This window comes from Eptesicus fuscus, chromosome 8 (assembly GCF_027574615.1).
Source record: "Eptesicus fuscus isolate TK198812 chromosome 8, DD_ASM_mEF_20220401, whole genome shotgun sequence".
In the NCBI taxonomy this organism is placed as follows: Eukaryota; Metazoa; Chordata; class Mammalia; order Chiroptera; family Vespertilionidae; genus Eptesicus; species Eptesicus fuscus.
Window position 1 is genome coordinate 95,912,307 of NC_072480.1, and position 23,678 is coordinate 95,935,984.

General features: G+C 42.0%; 2 protein-coding genes across 6 annotated transcripts in view; one reads left to right on the forward strand and one right to left on the reverse strand.

Annotated features, from left to right (window-relative positions):
• The first annotated feature begins 1,427 nt into the window (after nucleotides 1–1,427).
• Nucleotides 1,428–22,758, forward strand: LRP2BP (LRP2 binding protein). 3 transcript variants are annotated; one of them, XM_054720133.1, is made up of 10 exons: nucleotides 1,428–1,678; nucleotides 3,461–3,584; nucleotides 4,272–4,384; nucleotides 7,573–7,686; nucleotides 11,604–11,746; nucleotides 11,824–11,929; nucleotides 12,938–13,161; nucleotides 15,374–15,548; nucleotides 18,559–18,671; nucleotides 22,671–22,758. In XM_054720133.1, the coding sequence occupies exons 2-9, from the start codon at nucleotides 3,479–3,481 to the stop codon at nucleotides 18,622–18,624; spliced, it is 1,047 nt and encodes a 348-aa protein (XP_054576108.1). In that variant the 5' UTR covers nucleotides 1,428–1,678; nucleotides 3,461–3,478; the 3' UTR covers nucleotides 18,625–18,671; nucleotides 22,671–22,758. The 3 variants fall into 3 exon arrangements, with proteins under 3 accessions (XP_054576108.1, XP_028016934.1, XP_054576109.1); XM_028161133.2 differs by lacking the exon at nucleotides 1,428–1,678 and adding an exon at nucleotides 2,837–3,025; XM_054720134.1 differs by lacking the exons at nucleotides 1,428–1,678; nucleotides 15,374–15,548; nucleotides 18,559–18,671; nucleotides 22,671–22,758 and adding an exon at nucleotides 2,837–3,025 and having other exon boundaries at nucleotides 12,938–13,165.
• The window catches only part of SNX25 (sorting nexin 25), a 92,294-nt gene continuing 88,412 nt past the window's right edge, over nucleotides 19,797–23,678 (reverse strand). Inside the window, exons 17-19 of one of the 3 annotated variants that reach the window (XM_054720129.1) lie at nucleotides 22,688–22,869; nucleotides 21,233–21,333; nucleotides 19,797–20,515 (exon numbers count right to left, since the gene is read on the reverse strand). In XM_054720129.1, coding sequence (XP_054576104.1) covers nucleotides 20,435–20,515; nucleotides 21,233–21,333; nucleotides 22,688–22,869 — 364 coding nt within the window. In that variant the 3' untranslated portion in view covers nucleotides 19,797–20,434. Of the gene's footprint in view, nucleotides 20,516–21,232; nucleotides 21,334–22,687; nucleotides 22,870–23,678 lie in introns of those variants that run through there. The other 2 variants (XM_054720130.1, XM_054720131.1) reach the window with 2 other exon arrangements.

A 23,678-nucleotide genomic window follows, 5' to 3' on the forward strand; every position in this document is an offset into this window, starting at 1 on the left:
GACCCAAGGGGTAGTCTTAAACATTTTTATTCATATGTGGACCGGCACATAAACGTGGGTATATATTTATGTTCAGACACCTACATCGAGCCGCGCTTTTGTTCTGTATGTTTTATACTTAAGCAATTCACAGTACCTTCTTACGCTGTTTCAAGAATGTCACTGCAAAGGTACTGCTGTCCGGTGAGAGCACGTGTCCCTGTTGCCAGTTTGCCTTTGGCAATAGGGACATGTGTTTGTCAATTAGGTAAGCACTTGTTTAAAGCGAATAATTAAGCTTCCGGGTTGCACAGATACTCCCTTTCAGGAATTCCTAACTAATGCGAGGGATTAGCAGAGACGTTCTTAGAATTCTAAACGTGTGCGACGGTGGGGCTCGGGCAGGCTACATAGCCATCTCAGGCAGTGAATAAAGATCAACTGAATTTATTTAAGGACAGGGGCCTGGGGGATGGGGATAGACAAAGGGAAGGGCTACACAGCACTGAGCCAAAGGCACTTGGGTCCATGATGGCAGCAAAAATGTGCTTAGGACAGTGCAACAAGGAAGCGCATGGAAGAAGTAACAGGAGAGCCTACGCTGGGCTGCTCTGGCTCCCCGGGAAGTCAGAGAAAAGGGGGACCTTGGAGGCAGGTTCAGGGGGTTAGCCCAGGACGAGCTGCCGCTGCCCATGGCTCCCCTGGTTGCAAGTCTCATGGGGTCCCTTCGAGGTTAGGGGATACGTGCCTGTGGGGCAAGGAGAAGGGGAAGAGAATGGCATGGACGTGCTCCGTGGAGGGAGAGCAAGAGCTGGGTCCTTTATCCTGAGCTCATTTCTCTCTCCCTTGCAGGTGGAAATCTTCGGGGAGGGCTCAGGGAAGGGTCCCAATGGAATATCATCAGCTTTCCAGGTGTGCGCTTTCAGGTCTTGGTCTCCACTGTAGCTGGTCCTGAGGCAGCCAGGGTGTCACTTACCTGGTTTTGCTGCTTTTCTGGGCCTGGAGCTGAAATACAGTGGAGGCCTAGATGTTATCTTTAGGGAGGAAAAGGTCAGGGGGTCTAAACCGCATGACCGGTGACATGCTGGGGGAGGAGAGGTTACCCTGGAGATGAGGTTCTTGTTTTCCCAGGTTTGCCCCTTGCTAGGCACCCAGGGCTTTCTGCCCTGGTGAGTTTCTGTTCCTGGCCCATTATCCTTGCTCTGCTTATGTCTGTCTAACAACATGGACTGCAGTTAACATATAATGGGATATTTGTGTGATAAATGTGCCTCCCTATTACATTCTTTTCCTTTAAAACATGCATTAAGTCTGGTCATTACTAACTTCCTGGTACATATGTAAGCCTTACGAGGAAGAGGAATTTTGTGAGTAGTTTTTAAAGCTTTTCTCCCTTTACTCACTGTGTATGTCTCTATTGCTCACATAGTTTCAGAAAAAATATTTGTCTTATGTGGATAGCTGGCTTACCCTTAGTAACGGACCCAAAAGCTTTCCAAGAACTGAACAAAGCTGTTGGAGCAGAATCAGTTCATGAGGACAGTGTCTTATTGGCAAGTAATTAGAGTTTTTCATAAACGTGCAACCGGTGGGATCAATTTTCTTAAAAGGAAGATGGTCTAAGATGCATATTCAAGATGCATATGCTCAACAGGCACTCTTCTAAGCAGTGAGAGTTTCACTTCAGTTTGATTTGCATGTAAGTATGTTTCCAGAAGGAGGATGTCATTTAGAGTGAGGGTTCAAAAAAGTAGATTGAATGCTGACTAAGTGACCAAACGACTGCCTTGAAGACTGAGGAAGCCTTTGCGAGGTAGTCCAGGAAGGTCAAAGGGGCACAGAAGTCAACCTGAAAGAGCGCCCACTGGCCAAAGCAGTGGTCGGCAAACTGCGGCTCGCGAGCCACATGCGGCTCTTTGGCCCCTTGAGTTTTTAGCAAAGGCCTAATTAAGTTAATAACAATGTACCTACCTATATAGTTTAAGTTTAAAAAATTTGGCTCTCAACAGAAATTTCAATCGTCGTACTGTTGATACTTGGCTCTGTTGACTAATGAGTTTGCCGACCACTGGGCCAAAGCAACTTGGACAACACGATAATGTACTGTTGGATTATAAGTCAATAAAATAGATATCCATAAGTCCATACTGATATAAATGATTGAATCGATAAAGAAATGAGAGCGAAAAGACAACCCTTCCTCACAAAAGAATTCCAAACTCTTCATGTGGACACTGCCCGCTCCAGGAAGTGGGGAGTATCTCCCCGACCCTGCCCTCTGGAGTGTGGGTTACACATAATGACTTGCTCCCAAAGAGCAGAGTATGGGAAGGGGGAAAAAAGTAGTTTTATGGTGGAGAAGCCTGGGAAACACTGCCTTGGCCAGATCATTGGGAACATCATCAGTGATGAGTCATGTTAAGAGCATGCACCGCTGACATAACGTGGTGAGAAGGTCACTTCCCCTCTTGCTCTTCTTTCCTAAAGAATTTTACATATCTAGGAACAGACATTTTGAAATCCTCTACTCCCAACTACTGATAATCCAAACTACAGGTGAGGAAATTGCCTCTTAAAAATATTAAGTGACTATTCCAAAATCACAGATACTTAATTGCTTTTCCCCCTAATATACTGAATGATCTCCCTTCCCTGCACTTCCTTCTCATTAATGAAGCAATTTATTTTCCAACACAGTGTTGTATCATTGTATAAATGGAGCTTTCCAATCACACTCAAGGGTTGCTGAGTGTTCTTCACCACCAATCAGGAACCTCCACTGGAAGCTTGTTCCTGATTGGTGAAGGCCAGCTGTAACTATAGAATGCGGAGGAATAAACAAAAAGCATAGCAACAACTGAGTTTGCTGTCTCACTATCCTCAGCCTAGGCCAACCTGGACTTCTTCATCCCAGATGAGGTGGCCCCTACATTTTTATGAAGGCTCTGATTCTCCTTTTAACCGCGATCCGTCTTATAGCATGGCAGTCCAATACAGACAGGAAGATGAAACTGAGCAACACAGCTAAAATAAAGCGTATTCCCAGGTAGAACAGACAAATGCTTTGGTGTGAAACGGATTATTAGCCTGGAGATTCAGACACAGGGCAACAGGAAGGTACTAGAGCACAAGAACTGTATCTGTGGGCAGTGTCACCATGTCCTACTAGTGGCAGCAGCTGTGGCGGGTGAGGTGACCCGTTGCAGCATGTAAATTCATGGAGAGGATGTGCAGAGAGCTCTCTTCATTAACCCCACGCTGTGGAGTCAGGCATGGAGGATGGTTGTGCTTCTTCTCGTGGCTATGAAGGGCCCTGGTTTCCTAAGAAGGAATGTGCACCACCAGGGCTGGTAGTTTGGTGCCCTATCCCTAGACAACGTGGGGAGGTTGCTTTTCATGAGTGCCCAAGTGGGGATGGAGTGTCTTTTCAAATTTTTCTGGAGGAAGATACTTCTGTCTTATTTTTTATGTTCCTTTACAGAATACACGTGGAAACAGAATGCAGTTGACCAGTGAAAAGTTGCCCAAGGACCCCATTTATGCCTCTCTATCCCAGTATGCTGCCAGGAACTCCAGTTTCTTCCAGTGGTCAAAGGACAAGACTGGTACAAATTCTGATAATATTTTCTCTAAAAGTTAATCTGTACACCAGAGAAAAAAGAGACAAGAAATATGAGTCTTATTGCTGTCGAGGAGGTGGTTAACTTGAGTCCTTTCTAGCTTTCCTGTAGGAATATGTGAAATTGCAATTTCACGCATCTGGCAGCAAATCATAAGTGGGGAAGTTTCATAGAGCCCGATCCTGGGTTTACATCCAGGGGTTTAGGACCCTCTTCTGGAAAAGGGAAGCCCGATGGCTTGTCTATTAAGGAGGACAATGTCATACTTTACTTGAAACTGGCCTTTAAAGCTACCATTTTTTTCTGTAGTCTTTTAAAAAATTAAATTGGGTATGGCTGGCTCATTTGGTTAGAGTAGCTCTAATTAAGCCTCCCATGAAGAATTTCACTCGCCCGTGGATGGCTTTGCCTAAAGAATTGCACATAGACTGCTTGCTAGAGCTCCTCCTAGTAGTAAACTGGGTTACTTTGAAAACAACCAACAAATATTTCTTGATTGTACGAGGCCTGGCGTTAGGGCCCATGATAATACTTTCTCCTTTAGCCAAGGAGGAATGAGAACTAGGAAGGAAACTAGGGTAAAGTGTCAGATGAATTCTGTATAATTGGTGACTTGAAGAGAGAAGATTCACATTGTGTTAAAGTTGTAATTCCTTACCTTTCTTAAATCAGACTGTTACAGCCATGCTAATTTGGTGGATAAGGCATTGCAGCTCTTGAAGGGAAGAATAATAAGAGGGGATGCTATGGCATATTTCCTGCGAGGTCAACTATATTTTGAAGAGGTATCAGTCTTTGTTTATTTGTTTTCATTTCATTTAATGCTGCTGTTAGATCCTCATAGCAAAATATCTCCTACAGTTCCTTCCATTGTAATATCAGGGAAATTCTGTCAAATTCCATAGATTATGGTTGTGGCTTCAAGAGTGATACACTGGTATCAGCTTAAGGAGCTATCTGGCCTTTCTCCATAAAAGACATTCTAATGAAAGTCATTTATAGGAGACATCCTCCTATATAATAAAAGGGTAATATGCAAATCGACCAAACAGCTGAACTACCGGTTGCTATGATGCGCACTGACCACCAGGGGGCAGACGCTCAATGCAGGAGCTGCCCCCAGCCCACAGGATTGGGGCCTGGCAGCCAACCTCTTGGCCCCTTCCCGGGGCGAGCAGGCTCCAATCGCCCAATGGCGAATGGTAATCCGGGGGTGGGCAGTGGCAGGGGGTGGGGCTGGCTGCCAGCAGCTGGGAAAGATGGCCCGGATCGCAGGCCAGGCGTAGGGACCATACCTGTGCACTAATTTCATGTGCCAGGCCTCTAGTTTTGGTACAAAATTAAAAACCTAATGTTTATATTTTTGCCGAAAATATTTAGTATCATCTAAAATATTTTCACTCCAATGTCAGTAATACAGCTTCAGTTCTTCACTGAACCCGAGGGAAGGTGTGAAAGGGACCGGCTGTCCCTAATCCCTCACCATCCATTGATATTTGGGCAGCTATTCACCTATACCCCACTTACTCTCTAATCTTTTGATGGCTCTTTCATTCATTCTGGCAACAAGTATTTGTTGAGGACCCATCATGCCCCTCTCACTGTGAGGATAGCACAACATAATGGTTAAGTGAAGGATCTCTTAGCTTTGCACATAGGTTTCAATATGGCTCTATTGATTTTTAATTGCTTATCCTTGGGCATAAATACTTAACCTCTTGGTGCCTCAGTTTTCTCATCTGTAAAAGGGGGGCAATAATGTGTTTCATAGAGCTATCGTGAGGATGTATTAATTGTAAAACAGGGCCTGGCACCTAGTAAGTGCTTTATAAGGCTTCACAATTATGTGCTATAAAATGAAGAGGCAATCAGAATGGTCCCCATTTCACAAAGGTTACAGTCCAGTAGGGGAAGAAAATAAATATATGTATAATTAAAAATAAGGAAAAGTACTATGAAAGGAATTAACTGCAGATGATAGAGAATAACTTAGGGATCGGGTGGAAAGACCTGTTGTTGAAACTAACATTTGCAGAAAAAGAATCACAATGCAGCCAGTGGAAGTGCGTTCCAGAGGGAGAACAAATAAAATGTTTCATCGATGAGAGAGTTCTGAGACCTAAAGGAGCCCAATGTGGAATAAGCAAGGCAGACTAGATGAGCTTTGCTTCAAATGTAGTAAGAAGCCATTGAAGGGTTTTGAGTCTGTGATGAACGGATTAGAAGGCAAGCATAGAACCAACACCAGTTCAGGGGGAAACTTCACTAGTTCAGGCAAGAGAGGTTGGTAATCTTGACCAGAGTTGTAGCAGTGGAGCTGGGTCCTGGATTTATTCTGGAGACACAGACAATGGTACAATGGACTGAAAAATAGAGACTGAGGAAGAGTGAGTATTGAGGTGATGATCAACAGTTCAGTTTTTAGACATGTTATGTTTAAAATGCCCACTAGTCATCCAAGTAGACAGATTTCAAAGTAGAAACTTACATGTTTTTGAAGGAGAAGTTTGGGTTGAAAGTGTTTATTTGAGATCTTCCAGCTGTATACGGTATTTAAAATAATGGAAACTGAAAGAACTTTCTTACTTTTCTTTGCATAGTCTAACTTTTCCAACCCTCTCACATCTAAGCCCAACATTAGCCAGAAAGGAAAATTAGTCTTAACAACTCAGTCATTTACTCATTGATATGTGCTCTTTAAAATAAATAAATATTTGTTAGGATTTTGGTGTTTTTGTTAATTTTTATCAATTTGATTAATTATAGTTTATGAAAAGAGAAATTTAATTATTTTTGTGTTTTCCAAAAGTTGGTTTTCTCTGGCCTGCTCTTCCTAATAATGACCTTCCAATTCAGTAAAAGACTCTTTCTACCACTACCAATGATTCATTCTTCAGTGTGAGGCATTTTCATGGTGGACTGAAATATAAAATCCCTATTAGTCCCTCACACCATAGCATGTTTGTTACCAGATTGTCTAACTGCTGAGGAGCCTTACAGTGATGACACATAACATGTAGGTTTTTATAGGAAGTATGGGAGAAAATTAATTTTAGAGAATCACACACTTGCTTTTCCATGTCTTCTCAGCCAGAAAAACGCAAAAAACCGAAGGACACGAGCCATAATAATAGTGGATGTTTAATAATAGTGAATGTCCTTCATAAGGGTATTCACTACTATTAAAAAAATAGATGAAGCCAATGTAGCAAAATGGGGTTACTAAGAATGCATATGGTAGTCGTGCAGATTTTTATTGTCTAGTCTCAAGTGATGGCCTGTACAGTCCCTTCTTGACCTACCTGCAGGGTACGTCAGCATAATGTGGGCAGAGGGCAGTTCCCTCCTTACTCTGTGTAGAGCAGCGGTCGCCAACCTTTCGGACCTCACGGGACCACCAGTGGTCCGTGGACCACCGGTTGGCGACCTCTGGTGTAGAGGAACATATAAGCTACCCTTAAGTACAAGGTAAGAATCAGGGATTTCAATTACTATGAACATGAAAATATTTTATAGATGACATTGAATATTTGGGGCAAAAATATAAACAGATTTTGAATTTATAGTGTAAGAATGGATTTTATACTACAGTGTCTCAAGTCTTCTCTGAGGCTTTGGTCCCAGCTCTGAAATTTCTCAGACTTCACGAGTGGCGGGGAGGTGTCAGGCTAGATTGAGCAGCCGGCTAAGCTGTCATTTCAAAGAGAGGATTGGCAATAGCCAAGAGTAAGAGTGAAAGCCAAAGAGAATCTTACCTAAATTCCTGCCGGTCACTTCCCTCAGTTGCCATGTTTAGGTCTATTTAATTGACTTTATAGTATGGTTACTGTTGTCAGTGACTTAACTTGCAAATTCTATAAATTTGTGGCTGTCTTTTCTTGGTTTATTTGGTGCTACTGGTTAGATTTGGGTGGGAATTAAATAACTGGGATTACTTTAAGATAATAATTCAGCATTTCCTGTGAGCTTGCAGGGATGGTATGAAGAAGCATTAGAACAGTTTGAAGAAATCAAGGAACATGATCATCAAGCAATTTACCAGCTGGGCGTAATGTATTATGATGGGCTGGGGACAGCTGTAAACGCTGTAAGCTATTGATTTGTTCACAGTGTTTAAGATTTAATTGTTAATGGATTATCTGATACAATTGAAATTATTCTTATTTTAATCATACATTTCTATCCTTATAGTTCAGTAGTCTCTAACCTTTTAGCATTCAAAGGATAGCACTAATCATTTTTTGTTTGCGTGAAAAACACATTTTCTTTTTTGCTTCTTCTCCTTGCTACCATTAGATGCCAATAGTTTTCTCTTTTAATATGCTTTCCTGTATTTTTTAAAGTTATTTCAAAGCTATATAAACATGGAGAAAAAAAAAGCTAGAAAATAAGCAAAAAATAGGATCATTCCAAATTCTGCCATCAAATATAAACATTGTTATTATTTTAAAGTATGAATTGCCCCATGCAAAAAATTTATATATATATATATACACGTTTTATATAACATTATTTAGAAGTGACACATCTGATATTTGTACAGAAGAACTTCTCTTGTAAAGCATACTGAAATATTTAGGTGTGAACTGTACTGATATTTACATCTGCAGATAACTTGAAACAGCAAAAAAAATAGATGAAGCAAATATAGCAAAATATTACTGAGAATTTATATGGTAGTTATACAAATTTTTATCGTATATTTTTTCTACTTTTCTGTGTGTTTAAAAATTTTATATAAAAAGAAAAAACTCAAAGAAACTCATAATTATTGCAGCCATCAGACAAATGTAATTAATCTAAATTTCCTTGTTAAAAGAGAGTAAATATGTACTTAAGAAAATAACATGTATTTTTTAGTGCATCAACAAAGATGTTCAAAGAAGCATAGAAACACATTAAAACTTGATGTAGAAATTATAGTCCGATAGCAATAAAGCTCTGTTTAATCTGAAAATCATAATACAGAGCCTATATGTGCCAAACATCATAACATCAGACCACATAAAGGAAATGTGCTAAAAAATAAGTTTACAAAATATTAAATTTAATTTCTAGACATGATAGATAATATTCAGTATACAATAGGTAAGTTTTATAAACTATGCAGCATCCACACCATAAAATTCCTAACATGAAAATTTAAGACTCCTTGTTTGAGATAGCAAAATTGAAAATATACTAGGCATATATGTTTGAGCACAAAGAAAATCATCATAAACAATGCTCCCCCCCAAAAAAAAAAGTTGTGTGATGACAATTTCACTCATTCCTTAAGATTTAAATAATCAGAGCTTCAAAATTGATCTAAAATATTCAAGTTTATGTTCTCACAGTCACTTCTGCTTTTCTTCTTTCCAATTTTTTTCTCTAAACTCTTCATCTTTGTGGCCGTACCATTATCTCTGCCCTGGCATAGGTCACTGCCTGTTGTCTTCGCTGATCTCAAACAACAGGATTGTGCTTGCAGCACTGCTTCTAACATGGAGGACCACACCAGGTCCCACCTAGTGAACAACTTGAACTTGCTCATCAGTCGTTTCAGTTGCCATCTATCGAGCACCTCTCACTGGCTGCCCCACCTCACAGGATTCTTCAACTTGCTGAGGACTCTCCCTACCCCACCCTTTCCCCTTTCTGTGTCTTCTCCCTCAACCTTCTCTTTTGCTGATCCCAAAATGAATTTATCTCATTTTCTCACACAACATGGTTTAGTCACCTCTTCGTCTGCCTTGCTTTCATTCAGGTCACTGTTCCACGCACTTCCTCCGAAAGGTTTTCTGTGGCCATGTGACCAAAACAGCCCCCTTCATTTTCTTCACAGGCTTGATGATGGTCTCCGTTGTTACTGCTTAACTTCTTTCTCCCTATTGGAATGTAAGCTCCTTAAAATTAGGCGGTTTTGTCTATCTTCCCCACTGCCGAATCCCCCAGGATTTAGGCCAGTGTCAGACCCACAGCAGAGCCTACAGTGTCGGCTGATTAACTTGTGGCTCTGTGTTGACTCAGGAGCTTTTCAAAGAACTTTCCTAGAGAAAGATCATGTCTCTCCAAGAAAAATTATAGTGGCAGCTGTTAGGATAAGAAAATGTTTGCCTTTGTTACAAATAAAATCAATACCCATGAAAAGAATATAATAACAAAGTAGATTTAGCCCAGAAATCTAATAATTTGTTGATAAGGAAATCTATGAATATAATATACCACTTGAATAGTCTGAATAAAAGAAACTATATGATGGTTTTAGTATATTGAAAGTTTCATAAAACTCAATATTTATTCATAATAAAAACATTAAAAAAAATTAAAAACAGTACTAGGAAATATTTCCTTAAAACTTCTGCTCTTGTCCTAATTCATTCATACAGCCGCCAAAGCCATCTTTTCAAAATTTAAATCTGATCATGTCCTATCCATCTTTATAAACTTTTACAGACTTTCATGTTGAAGATGAAAGAAAGGGGCGTAACTGGGTCTGTTCCCATGGACAGCCAGCTAGTTGGCCATTTACTTGGTGAAGTCTTTAGTTTCCAAACCAGTAACTGCCATTCCAAACCCTCACCAGGGATCCTGTCTGCCTGACCATTGCCATCAGTGGCCTTCCCTAGGGATCGCGAGGCCAGAGCCCGTGACGCCATCTGAACTTGGTACCGGAATGCCACATGGAACCTTGACTTCACTAGGCCCGCCAGGCTTCCCAGCTTTATTATATTGGCCAGCACACAAACTGTGTGCCTCTGGCATCTGTCTTCTTACATACTCCCGACTCCATGTCCTCTCCCTCTTCCCGCTGCCTTACAGCTGGCAAAGAGTCCCCCAGGTCCTCAGCCTTTCCTCAGACCACTTTCTTCATCTCCTTGCTCTATCGGAAACTGGGTTGTCCCTCAGGCAGCCCTCGGGTAGAGAACCTGCTTTCAGTATCACAGAATACCACAGTGCTCAGAGGTGGAGCTGGCGTTATTTCCATTCCCCAATTCACTTTCCACCCCAAGCACAAAGTGCCTGCTTTTACGTTCAGACCAACTCATTGCTTTTCTAGTTCTATCAGTTTCTTGGCCATCGGTCATTCCCTAACATTCATTTGAAGACTGGCTCTGGGATTAGTTTTCCTCCCTGTCTGATCCCATCACTTTATCTGACACCTAAACTAAGAACCGAGCAGCAAGAAGGAGCAACCATGTAAGGCTACCAATGGGAGGGCTTACCACCACTTCACTTGGCTACCATTAAGTCCTTACTATCCAGGTGGAGGGAAAATGGTAGCTACCTACCTCATACACTCACAAAAATAAATCCATATAACCTGGGGCTCACGAAAAGTAAAACACCTTTATTTTCTCATCTACTGTGGTACGTAGCCAGCACCAGCACTTTGAGAAAGCAGCGAGGGATATTGCAATATATAAACACGTATTTGATCGTCAAGTACTATTTTCTTTGGAGTTTTCCAAGGCTTGTGTCGGATGGATTTTTGGAGGGTGAAAGCTGGGTTGTTAGTGGGTAGATGTCTCTGTGTGGATGTCTCATGAACATTAGCATATTGGATGTACATTATCACTGGCACACTTAGGGGAAAGTGTGCTGGAAGAGAGAAGACAGCATTTGTTTGGGGCTCACGTACACTGTGAGAATTACAAATGTGAAAGAAGTCACAGCTATGTTTGCACTTTGATCAGTTCCAAGAACCGTGCTGATTCAGAATAAGGCCTAGAAGCTGGGAGGGCGGAGAGAGAAACAGAAACCATACGGAAATGAAACGCAAGTCTGGAAGCTGTGAAGGGAGGGAACTACCTTCTATCCCAGAGCCCCTGGGATGTCTTTCCAGGCGATGGCCTTTTACCTCTTTCCTTATTTCTAGCCCTGCACACCCCAGGACAACACTGCTCGGGCACAGAGGCAGGAATTATATCATGTCAGAGGGTGAATGCTTTACATTATTGGGAGAGAGAGTTTAGTTTGGGTAAAACTAAAAACTGGGGTTGTTTTTCTTTTCCTTTGTGGAAGGAAAAAGGAGTGCAATATATGAAGAAAATAGTTGATTCTCCATGTCCCAAAACAAGACACTTGCAATTTGCAGCTGCTTACAACCTTGGAAGAGCTTATTACGAAGGAAAAGGCGTTAACCGATCAATGGAGGAAGCTGAGAGGTACTTACCTGAGAATGAGTTTTCGTCTTAATCATATGCTGAAACCAATAACCACTTGCCTTGTCTTTCTCTTCCAGACTTTGGCTTTTGGCTGCGGACAATGGGAATCCAAAAGCCAGTGTGAAGGCTCAAAGTATCCTAGGGTTGTATTATTCAACGAAAGAACCCAAGGAGCTAGAAAAGGTAACGTTGATCTGTTTAAATGTTAGAATTCTATTTAGATTGTCTATTTCTTTTTTAAAAGGAGGGTGATAAGGAATACGGTTTTGAATCTCTCTGACATTTCTTTAAAACGTAAAGGATGTGAATTTTAAGATCTCAAAGCTCATTTCATCCTTTACTCATCTATGAATGCTACCTTCCCTGCCTCGACCCAAGGGGACCCCGGATGTGAGAGAATTGGTATGCTATAAAAAGCTACACATGCAAACTTTATTCCATGAGAGCTTCGAGGGAGAGTCCTGAAATAAAGCCCAGATCCTTTTAAGTGTGAATTAATTATGACATTTGATTTGAGGAAGGAACAATGATACTAGTAAGTAAAATATACTAATTGAAAATTAAATCCATTTAAGATTTTTATGGAACTATATTTTCTCTCATCACCATATTTCCCAAGAAACCTTATAGGAAAAAGAAATGTAGGGCTGAGTCCTGCTTGTAAGAGGCACCAAACAATCTAAGACCCTCCTCGGACCACTGAGCAGCCAATCCGTTTTTAAACTAATTCACATTCACGCAGCTGAGTGTTTATCAGATGTTTCTGGCCCCCATGCAGCCTTTACCCTTGGTTGCCTTTGATCTTGAAAGCCCCATCTCGGAGGTCCACCTGAGCTCTGACTTCCGGAGCGTCAACAGCTGTCCCTCCCCACTGTGCCTAGCAGCAGGTTTGTCTCAAAGCCCTGCAGACAACATTCCAGTTTCCCACCTTCTGGACCCTTCCAGTAGAAAATCTGAAAATCCTGACACCCGAGACAGCGGAACTCACCTGCACTATGGTCAGGCGGGCTCACCTTACACGGTCTCTAAGGCCCGTGAAATGGATGCCGGCCTGAAATACCTTCAAAGGGGCTAGAACTATTTCCTAGAGATGGAATAACAGTACTATCTTATCATTAGAGACTTTTCTCTTTCTGGTGTTCCCTTGTAATTTCACCTTGTGAGTAACAAGACGAAACTGCTTTTGTAAAGGCATTTTATTGGCATTCGGAAGCCTGCGGCAATGGGAACCTGGAGTCCCAGGGTGCCCTGGGGCTCATGTACTTCTACGGACATGGCATCCACCAGGACACGGAGGCTGCCCTGCACTGCTTGCGGGAAGCCGCGGAGCGTGGAAATGTCTACGCCCAAGGCAATCTCGTGGAGTACTACTACAACATGAAGTTCTTCACGAAGTGCGTCTCCTTTTCCAAAAGGTAAACCGGCTGGGGAAGGTGTCTGCAGGAACGCTGACTGCACGTTCTGGGCCAGGTGTGTTCGCAGACTTGCTACAGTATTGTGAATGACGGCTCTCGAGGGCTGGAAATGTGGCGGCTAGTGCCCTGGTCGGCAAACTGCGGCTCGCGACCCACATGCGGCTCTTGGGCCCCTTGAGTTTTTAGCAGAGGCCAGCTTAGGAGTACCCTAATTAAGTTAATAACAATGTACCTACCTATATAGTTTAAGTTTAAAAATTTTGGCTCTCAAAAGAAATTTCAGTCGTTGTACTGTTGATATTTGGCTCTGTTGACCAATGAGTTTGCCCACCACGGGGCTAGTGCAACTGAGGACTGAACTTGTAAGTTTCATTGGATTTTAATGAAGTAGCCACATGTAGCTAATAGCTACCATATCAGATAGTACAATTCTGTGTCATTGGTCTTCAGGATTTCAGTGGTATTTGCTCTGTACACCAGCTGAGTGAGCTTCAGCAAGTTTCTTAACTTTGGGGGTGGGGGGGAGGGCATCAATTGCTTTATTTATAAGAAAAACATACTTCTTCAGGATTGTAAAAATATTGCATATAGAGTACTGAACATGGCTTGGCACAGTAAAATGTATATTAATATTAAATTCATCTCTTCCTACATCCTCAGCCACAGGTTCTCCAAATACATAACTGCAATATAGCTTGATTAGTGCTGTAAAATAAGAATAATGGTTTAAAGACTCCAACACTAACATCTGATAAAATATTTGGAAATTTCCATAAAACATGGAACTTGCTTTTCTGTGAGCCCATGTATTTTCCTACACTTACTTACCCATCACGTACAAAAGCAACACGCCAGGAAAAACAGCTGTGGCTGTTCCCTAGAGTGGCCCCAGGCCCATGTCGATGCATTTCCCTCCAATAATGCCGCCTATAGAGCCCACGGCTCCTTCCCTCCGAGGCCCCCGGGAGGCAGCCACGACCGTGGGGGATGAATCTGCTGCTTCCACCCTCTCCTCCCAACATCTTGGCTTCCTGACAGCAGGTCACATAAAGGTGTGATCACCAGCGTCCCAAATCCCCAGTGCCCTTTGATTAAAACGAAGATTTTACAAAGTTCTTAAAATCTCTGAAACTTCACATTATTGTCCACATTCCTATTCTCCATACCATTAGGGTTAATGTGATTAGATCTCATTTTCACACAATTGTCCATATCTGTGTCTGGGTTACACAGAATGAATTCTCTCTTTTTTTTTTTTTATAGCAGTGCAAGCAGGCGGACCCCTTGCTTATATTTTTAAAATATATTTTTATTGATTTCACAGAGGGAGAGATAGAAACATCAATAATAAGAGAATCATTGATCAGCTGCCTGCTGCATGCCCCCTACTGGGGGATTGAACCTGCAACTTGAGCATGTGTCCCTGACCAAAATTGAACCCAGAACCCTTCAGTCCACAGGTCGGCGTTTTATCCACTGAGCCAAACTGGCTAGGGCTCTATTTTTTTGTTGTTAATCCTCACCCAAGGATATTTTTCCATTGATTTTTAGGGAGAGTGGAAGGGAGACAGAAACAGCCACGTGAGAGACACATTGATTGGTTGCCTTCCGCACCCCCCCCCCCCCCCCCGGCCCCAGGACCGGGGATCGAGCTTGCAACCAATGTATGCACCCTTCACCGGAATCGAACCTGGGACCCTTCAGTCTGCAGGCCAACACTCTGTCCACGGAGCCAAACCAGCTAGGGCCAGAATGAATTCTTTTTATTGCCCATTTTTAAACAAAGATAGATGTGCAAGTTTTTTTTTTTTTTAATGTGCTTTCTGATCTTATGTGAGTAAAGTCCAAATTTAAGGTCCATGTTTAAACACATGATCCAAAGAAATAGAAAATACTTTTTTCCCCCATTGTTGAAATCTACATTGATGTTAAGTTTAAAATACTAATATTATAAGGAAACAACCTTTCTTTTCTGTTCTAGTCATTTTCTAGGTTGTTAAGCCCGATGAGAATAATCACAGGGAAGCTGTAAAGCAACCCCTCTTCCCGGTATTAACTATGCTATGTTTCCATTTCACTGCACAACAACTTTGTCAAACAGGTAGAAATGGGGAAATCATTTTAGACACAAGGACAATTTGTGGACATGCTGCTTGTGAAAATGTAAACCATAACCCTCGTCCTTTTCATTTCACAATTTACGTCCTAACAGGATTGCCGACTACGATGAGGTGCACGACATCTCGACGATAGCCCAGGTCACGGACTGTCTCCCAGAGTTCATCAGCAGAGGCATGGCCATGGCCGCCTTCTACCACGCCCGGTGCCTGCAGCTTGGCTTGGGGACCATAAAGGATGAAGCAACCGCCAAACAGTATTATTCTAAAGTAAGTGAGCCCGAGAACAAGCATAAATGACGCCGAGGCCGCTTTTATGGATGAGTGTTCTGTCCTCCTTAGTTACTGTAGAGATAGCCTCTGTCTATGGAGAGGCTGTCAGACATGCAGCCAAGCATGTCAAACTCGAGGCCGGTGGGCCGCGTGCCTTATTTAAGTAAATGAGGTATGTGGCCCGCCGGCCGAGAGTTTGACATGCTTGTTAGATGATCCTGTCAGATTCTTGTTAGCATGATTAGAAGTCCTGTGTTATTCTCTCTCACTCTGATGCTATCTTCAGGCCAGCACTACGAGCTTAAAGCCAGAATACTCATGCCTTCTTTCACCCAGAAAAAAGTGTGAGCCTGTATCCTCATTCTAGTACCTTAATGAAATGTAGTTTTTTAAAGTTTCCACACTGAGGTGAGGAAGAATCCACACTGAGGTGAGGAAGAATATTCATCAGTTTGCGGTAACCAGTTAAAATAAGCCTTTTCATGTTTTAATTCAAGTGATTTAGTCAAATTCCAACTGATTTCATGTCTAAAAATCCAACAGCTGTTAAAAGAGGGGAGGGGTGGGGGAGGGGGTGGTGATAAAGAGTAACTGTATATTTTTTTTAATAAAAGACAGCCCTGGCTGGCGAGGCTCATTTGGATTGAGCATCATCCTGTACACCAAAAGGTTTTGCGTTCGATTCACGGTCAAGACACATACCTAGGTTGTGGGTTCAAGCCCCAATTGGGGTGCATACAGGAGGCAACTGATGTATGTTAACTTGTCTGTGTTTTGAAATCACTGGGATCGTTCAAAAATTCCAAAGCCCAGGCCTCAGTTCAGAGCAGCTCAATGTCAGTCCCCGAGAGGGGGGCACTGTATGTATGGAAGCACCTCGGGATGCCAGTGTTTGGGGAACCCGGCAGGCACGTTGGGGAACCCTGAATTATGTAGAAATACAGAACACAAATACAACCAACCTTTGAGATATTTATCACTGCATCATTCTGACAGTATGAATAATAATTGCCTTTTCAGAAATCTGAATGTTCGATGTATTATACCAATTTCCAAACCAAGTCCATTTCAGATTACATGTATCTTTTCTAAATAAACATAAGCTGAGACAACTCTGGGTCCGAATAGCTTGTGATCCTCGAACAATTTTCCACGTGGTGGGAGATAATGTCCCTGTTACTCAATTGTAGCCATTGTATTTTATGGGAGATCCTTTAAAATGGAGAATGTGCAGGTGTAGCAAGCCAGAGAGGGTCGGGAATCCTGTCATATGAAGCATGACCAGAGAGACTGAGTGTTTCATTCAGAGAAAAGGACACGAGGGGTCCTCAGTGTGGTCCTCCTGACTGACAGGCTGTCCTGTAGGAAAGGAACAGTGGGGGAGGGGGGGCAGAGTTCTAGCCACTGCAGTGCACTGTGGGAAAAGCTAAGGCCACGGATGGTGCAGGGACAGTGGGCTCCAGTCAGGAGACCCAGGCCGGTCTCAGTCCACCTCCTTCACCTCAGGGTTTCTATGAAACCAGCGCTGTACGTTCGCCTGGACTCTGCAGCACAGGGAGGGAAACTTTAGCTTAATATAAAGAAGACTCTTCTCATGCAGCTGTTCAGGAAGTAGTAACAGTTTTTCCTATAAGGTGGTGGCTTCTTGCCGCTAGAAGCAACCAAACAAGTATCTAGTGACCAGCTGTCATGGGTCCTGAAGGGACGGTGTCTGCATGGAGTGAGGTCAGGATGAGATCACCTCTGACACTGTATCCCAGTTCATCACATTCTATGAAATTGTGCACTATTACGTGTCAGTATTTACTTTAGTCATAATAAACTATATAATTTAAAATAAGATTGTTATAGACTAGAGGTCCGGTACATGAAAATTCATGCACTGGAGGGGGGCGGGTCCCTCAGCCCGGCCTGCCTCCTCTCACAGTCCGGGAGCCCTCAGGGGCAGGAGGTGACCTGGCTATCTGGGGAAGACAACGCCCCATCACACCTCTGCTGCTGCCACTGCCAGCAGCGCAAGCCTCGGCCGGCCCTGGTTACCTTAGCCTCAGGTGGCCCTGGGCGGCTGGGCGGCCACCATCCGAGGCTTGCCTGTGCCTCGGGCCGGCTCTGGGCAACTGGGGGGCTGAGGGGACTGGGGGACTCCGGAGGCAGGCACATGCCTGCCACCCCAGCCGGGCTGAGGGGACTAGGCGCTGCCATCTTGTGGCTGTGGGCGCCACCATCTTTGAAGGCGGGGCAGTCAAGTAGCATATTCCCTCCTTATTGGCTGTGGGCACTGCCATCTTTGAGGGCGGGGATGTCAATTAGCATATTCCCTCCTTATTGGCTGTGGGCGCCACCATCTTTGCAATGGCATGAGGGTCAATTAGCATATCCCCTCTTTATTAGATAGGATGCTGCTATTCATATAATGAGATAACAATTTTGAGGTTAAATGTTCATGTTTTCCATATTACTTAAGTGTAAGAATTCATATCATAGAAATGCTATTATTATCAGTGCATAAATTTCCTTTATTCTTGACATAGAAAATTTTCTCTTTTTCAGATGATAAGAGCATGGATATTTTTAGTATGATTTTTCTTTTTTACATATGCTACTTTGAACTTCCCTAATTAAGAAATCAGAACAGATGTGTATCTTAATTAAGAAACTTCCTTGAGCCCTAGCTGGTTTGGCTCAGTGGATAGAGCATTGGCCTGCAGACTGAAGGATCCCGGGTTCGATTCCAGTCAAGGGCACATGCCTGGGTTGCAGGCTCGATCCCCAGTAAGGAGCATGCAGGAGGCAGCCAATCAATGATTCTCTCTCATCATTGATGTTTCTATCTCTCTCTCCCTCTCTCTTCTTCTCTGAAATCAATAAAAAAATATTTTTAAAAACCCTCCCTTGAAAATAATTGTATTTTACTATTCTTAAAAAGAAACCAAAAATTGTTGAAAAGGAAGAAAGACCCAATAATTCAAAATGTATTTAAATAAGTGACTCTGTCTTTTATTTTAAGGCTTGTCTTCTGGATCCTGCATTGGCAGATGAACTTCACTCTTTACTTATTCACCAAAGAATTTAGACCACAATGCATTTCAACAAAGACCATGCGTCCTAATACCTTCAAATGTATGTATTTTTATAACAGTAACATCTAGTTATTTTCTGCATCTCAAGTTACATTGGTTTTTTTTTTTCCTGATTGCATGTTACTTTCTTTCTTGAATTTGTATTTCATAATTTTGCGATTTGAAATGCAGCTACAAGCTCAGATTGCTGGATTAGTCCTCAGAAATCCAGCTCTTAGCCTCTAGACTGGCCTACACCAACCACATCAAATACTGAGAACCATTCCATAAAGCAACTATCTTCAAACAGTGTCCCAAAGACTTAGTGCAGCCTTAGTTTTAATAACTTCAGAAGTATAAATGCTACCACTTGTAAAATTTTATATGACTTTTGAATAAATTTGTCATTTTAACTTGTTATTTAAATGTTTCAATTTAAAACTCACAAAAATGTGTAAGAAATTTAAAGGAACTTTCATATAATGTGTGTGTTTATTTTAATTTGTGTAGCACTTGAGCTTCTGAAGTTACTAAAGCTAAGACTGCACAGAATCTTCTGGGACATTTTATATTCTCAAAAGAGATTCTTATAAATAATTAACTAGGTGGATTTATGATAAACTTTAAAAACAGTGGGTTTAAGAAATTGCTTAGACTCTTACCCCTCCTTATCTTAAATACCTTAATTTAATGAGTGAAAAACTGCTCTATTCCTGTAAGACAATCAATTAAAGCAAGAAGTTTTCTTTGTATTTCATTTTCTACATTTTAAGAAACCTAGATGTATTTCAAAGGAATATGAAATGTGCAAAAATCCCAATGAAATCATCAATACAAAACTATAACTAAATATGGTTAAAAATTAAATGAGCAAGAGGCTTTCTTTATATCAGTGACATTAATGAAGGCAAAAACTGACTGAAAAACAGAATTCATATGCAGAGAACTGTAGTGGTATACATCTGTGAAACAAACAAAAATATTAGCAATGATGTCTTAAGATACCTTAATATCTTCTTTGTAAACATTCTAAACTAATGTTGCTTTATTTTAAAAATCAGGTATCTTCCTTCCCTCCTCTTCCTGCTTCCCTATCTCATCCCTGCCCCTCTTCAGTTCAGCTCACATCCCACCTCCTTAATGCATCATTTCAAGCACTAATTAGGTTCTTCTCATTCGCATCAATCATATTTGTTATATATTCTTTCTTGTCTGGATAAAAGGCAGCAAACTTTATTTTTCCTCGCAGAAGTACTTACATGCACAGGGTTTTCTACAAAAAGGGTGCCGGAAGTGTTGCAACCTCTTTTTTTGAGAGGTTGTCTCAAAACATCACAGAGCTCTATGCTTTGTTTTTAAATTTTATTGCTTCAAATGCTTCAAACTATGGGAAATCTTTGGTAAAAATAAAGACAAATTTTCACAAGAACTTTACATAAAGGATAGTACAACAATGTTCTTCAATACACATGAATATAGGAATGTTCAAAATCCTCAGTGAGGAAATTAACTGTACAGTATTCACAGTTCTTGATTTTAAAACAACTTTTCATAAATATTTATAATATTTCCTAGGTTCTTACCACATTAACACTTATATTTAAACTTTAAAGTATTTATATTCTTATTAAAATAATCCCAATAATTAACAGAAGTGGTTTTTCTGATGCCTGCTACAGCATCAACCTGCTTATTTCACATGAAACTGGAGGGAGGTCACTAAAATAAAAATCAGTATTGTTCTCAGTGAAGCCCTCTGTGGAAAAGAGGAAATGGTTCATGTCTATTATCACAGACATTTCTTGGTGGTTTATTCGTGCAGACTCAAACCTGGCCAGCTCTCAGTGGGTCCCCATGAGCTCTCAGCTCAGGACACAGTTCAATCAGCAGCAATTCCATCAGCACCTAACCAAGAAAGGTGGAGAAAAGAGGAGGAAACGGTGTTTTCTCTCTAAGGGTTTACTCAAATATCTCTACAGTTAGAAAAAAAGTCTAGTTTTAGGCCTGGATTATTCTCAGTGAACAAGTTACTCTCAAGGAGAGGGAATCCACAGTTATTTCGTGGTCTGTTAATCAACACCACACCATCAGCAATGGGACACCGTTGGCTTGTTGACATAAGAAAACCAAGCAGCCGAAACCGGTTTGGCTCAGTGGATAGAGCGTCGGCCTGCAGACTCAAGGGTCCCAGGTTCGATTCCGGTCAAGGGCATGTACCTTGGTTGCGGGCACATCCCCAGTAGGGGGTGTGCAAGAGGCAGCTGATCAATGTTTCTCTCTCATCGATGTTTCTAACTCTCTATTCCCTCTCTCTTCCTCTCTGTAAAAAATCAATAAAATATATTTTAAAAAAGAAAAAAGAAAAAAAAAGAAAACCAAGCAGCACAGCCCAGATACCACAGGCCCCGAAGCAGACAGTGTGAGAATGAGAACAGTGCACCCACCAGGGGCATGTTTTCCTCTCTTCTTGCCACCACGATTAACAGGCAGACACACAAAGGGAAGCAGAGAACATGGGTCAGAGCTACAAGGCACACGAATGATGAAGAATACAGAGATTTTATGTGTGAACAGAGTGTAAAATTAAAGAAACAGCCCTGTGGTGGGCTTTACATTACTCACATATAACAGATGCTTATTGGCTCTTGTTTCTTGCAGCGCATTGAATATTTTTATTATACCATGACGGGCATTTTGCTGTCCAACAAGGTTCTGAAGCATATCTGAAAAATTAAGTTTAGATGCTACGCTGTTATTGATCAAGTGCACAATGCATAGCTATTCATCGAAGGAGATGTTACATGACATGTACACAACAAATGAAGGCTCTGCCTTGGCCAGTGTGGCTCAGCTGGTTGGAGTGTCATCCTGTACACCAAGTACGTCAAACTCGCGGCCCGTGGGCCGCATGCTTCATTTATTTGGCCCATGTTAGCCTTAGAGTTTGACATGCTTGCTGTACACCAAAAGGTTGCTGGTACCATTCCCAGTCAGAGCATGTACCTAGGTTTCAGGTTCAATCCCTGGTCAAGGCGTGTATGAGAGGCAACCGATTGATGTCTCCCTCTACACCCCCCCCTTTTCCTCTCCTTTCCTCCTTTCCCTCTTTTCTTTTTTTCCCTCTTTAAAATCAATAAATATATCCCTTATTATAAATAAATAAAGGGAGGGAGGGAGGGAGGGAGGGAGGGAGGGAGGGAGGGAGGGAGGGAAGGAAAGAGAAGAGAGAGAGAGGGGGGGGGGGGAGGGGAGGGGAGAGGAGAGGAGAAGAAGAAAGGGAAAGGAAGAAGCCTATGGCCTGAGGAACATGAATGATCAGTTCTTTTCAAATGTTTAAAGAGAAAAGATTATTTAGAATTTTTCAACATTGGGCATTTATACACACTATAATTTTAATACAGTGCTACCCAATTAAAAACTAAGTGTTCAAAACACTATACTTTTGCCCTGGCCGGTGCGGCTCAGTGGTAGAGCATTCTTCCATGTACAGAAGAGTGGTAGGTTTGATTCCGGGTCAAGGACATGTACCTGGGTTGCAGGTGTGTACCCTGGCCTTGGTTGGGGTACATGCGGGAGGCAACCAATCAATGCGTCTCTCTCACATTGATGTTTCTCTCTCTCTCTTCCTCTCCTTTCCTCTCTCTAAAAGTCAATAAACATGTCCTTGGGTGAGGATTAAAAATAAATAAATGCGCCGTGGCCTAAGGAACATGATCAGTTTTTTCAAATGCTTAAAGAGAAAATAAGATTTAGAATTTTTCAACATAAGATATTTATACAAACTATAATTTCAATACATTGCTACCAAATTAAAAATTAAGCATTCAAAACAGTGTACTTTATTAGAATTTTTAAAGCAACATATCTGTTCAAAAACATTCTTCTAGTTAAAAGAATTATATAACCAGTACTGTTCTTATTAAGATTCTCAGTACAATGTCTTAGCAAGGGGCAAGACATGATTTAAAAAGTGTGATAATTTTTCATTGCAAATAGTGTTTCCCGACAGATCTGAGTGAACCCTCATTAGGCTAACCTCCCTCTCTCTCTGTGCCCGCAGGTGAAAAGCCGCCTCACCTGGAATGTTTTCTAGCAGCTTCTGCTGGGCTCTCTGCTTCGTTTCCTGGCTTTGCTCTTTGCTTCTGATTTTGGTCGGTGGTGCCAGTTTCCCATTTGGCCAAAAAGCATCCCGGAAAACGGTGATGTAGTAAACCAGCATCTGCTCGCTGAAAATCCAGTTCACTGTGTCCCGAATTTGTCTTTTAAGAGAAATATATTTCTTGGATGAGGTTTTAAAATTTTTTCATACTCTGTTCTCAAAAGGCATTTATCAATTATCAATGAGCAGGTTAAGACACAGCCTGTCAAACTGTTTGATGAATAAACTAGGAACTGGCTTTTTAAGCTCTGGCTCTGAGAGTTAGTTGTTATTTTGGTAACCCTGGACGACCATTTATTCCTGGAGCTTGCATTTCCTTTGGTGCTGACTTCTGTGTGTCTTTCACTGGGAGGAGACTGGTTTGTCTGAAGCTTGCAACCATTCTAACCTGCTAAGAACTTCATCTACTAATGTCTCCGTGAAGTGCTGTCAGCTGGAAACAGGCCACTGAAAGGCGTTAAGTGTCTGAAACATCCCTGAGTCCTGAGGTGCGGGGGAGAAGCACATTTCCCGTGTCTCGGCGTTGCTGTGGCAGATCACGCCGGGCAGGGTCCTGACCCAGGGACTCAAGGCACGTGCTCAAGAGGCAGGAGAAAACACGGCACCTCCCTCACCACAGGGGGAGGACCGAGAGATTCCCTCTCTCCAGCCATTTCCAACTTCCCCGGGAATGAAAATCGGGCACGGTAATAAATAAATGGCTTTTATCTGCAACCAGGTCTCCTACACAACCCTGGTTTCATCAGTTATTAGTCAAAGTCTAACCAATTACAGGGCTGCTGTCAGGAGGCAAGTAACCGCAGTTCAGAGAGCCCGAGAGTGGCTGTTCACTGGGAGCAGGAAGTCTCTTTGTTGAAAAGGGGGAAGAATCATTTTAGAATTTAGTGCCAGTAAGACCTGAAATTTCAA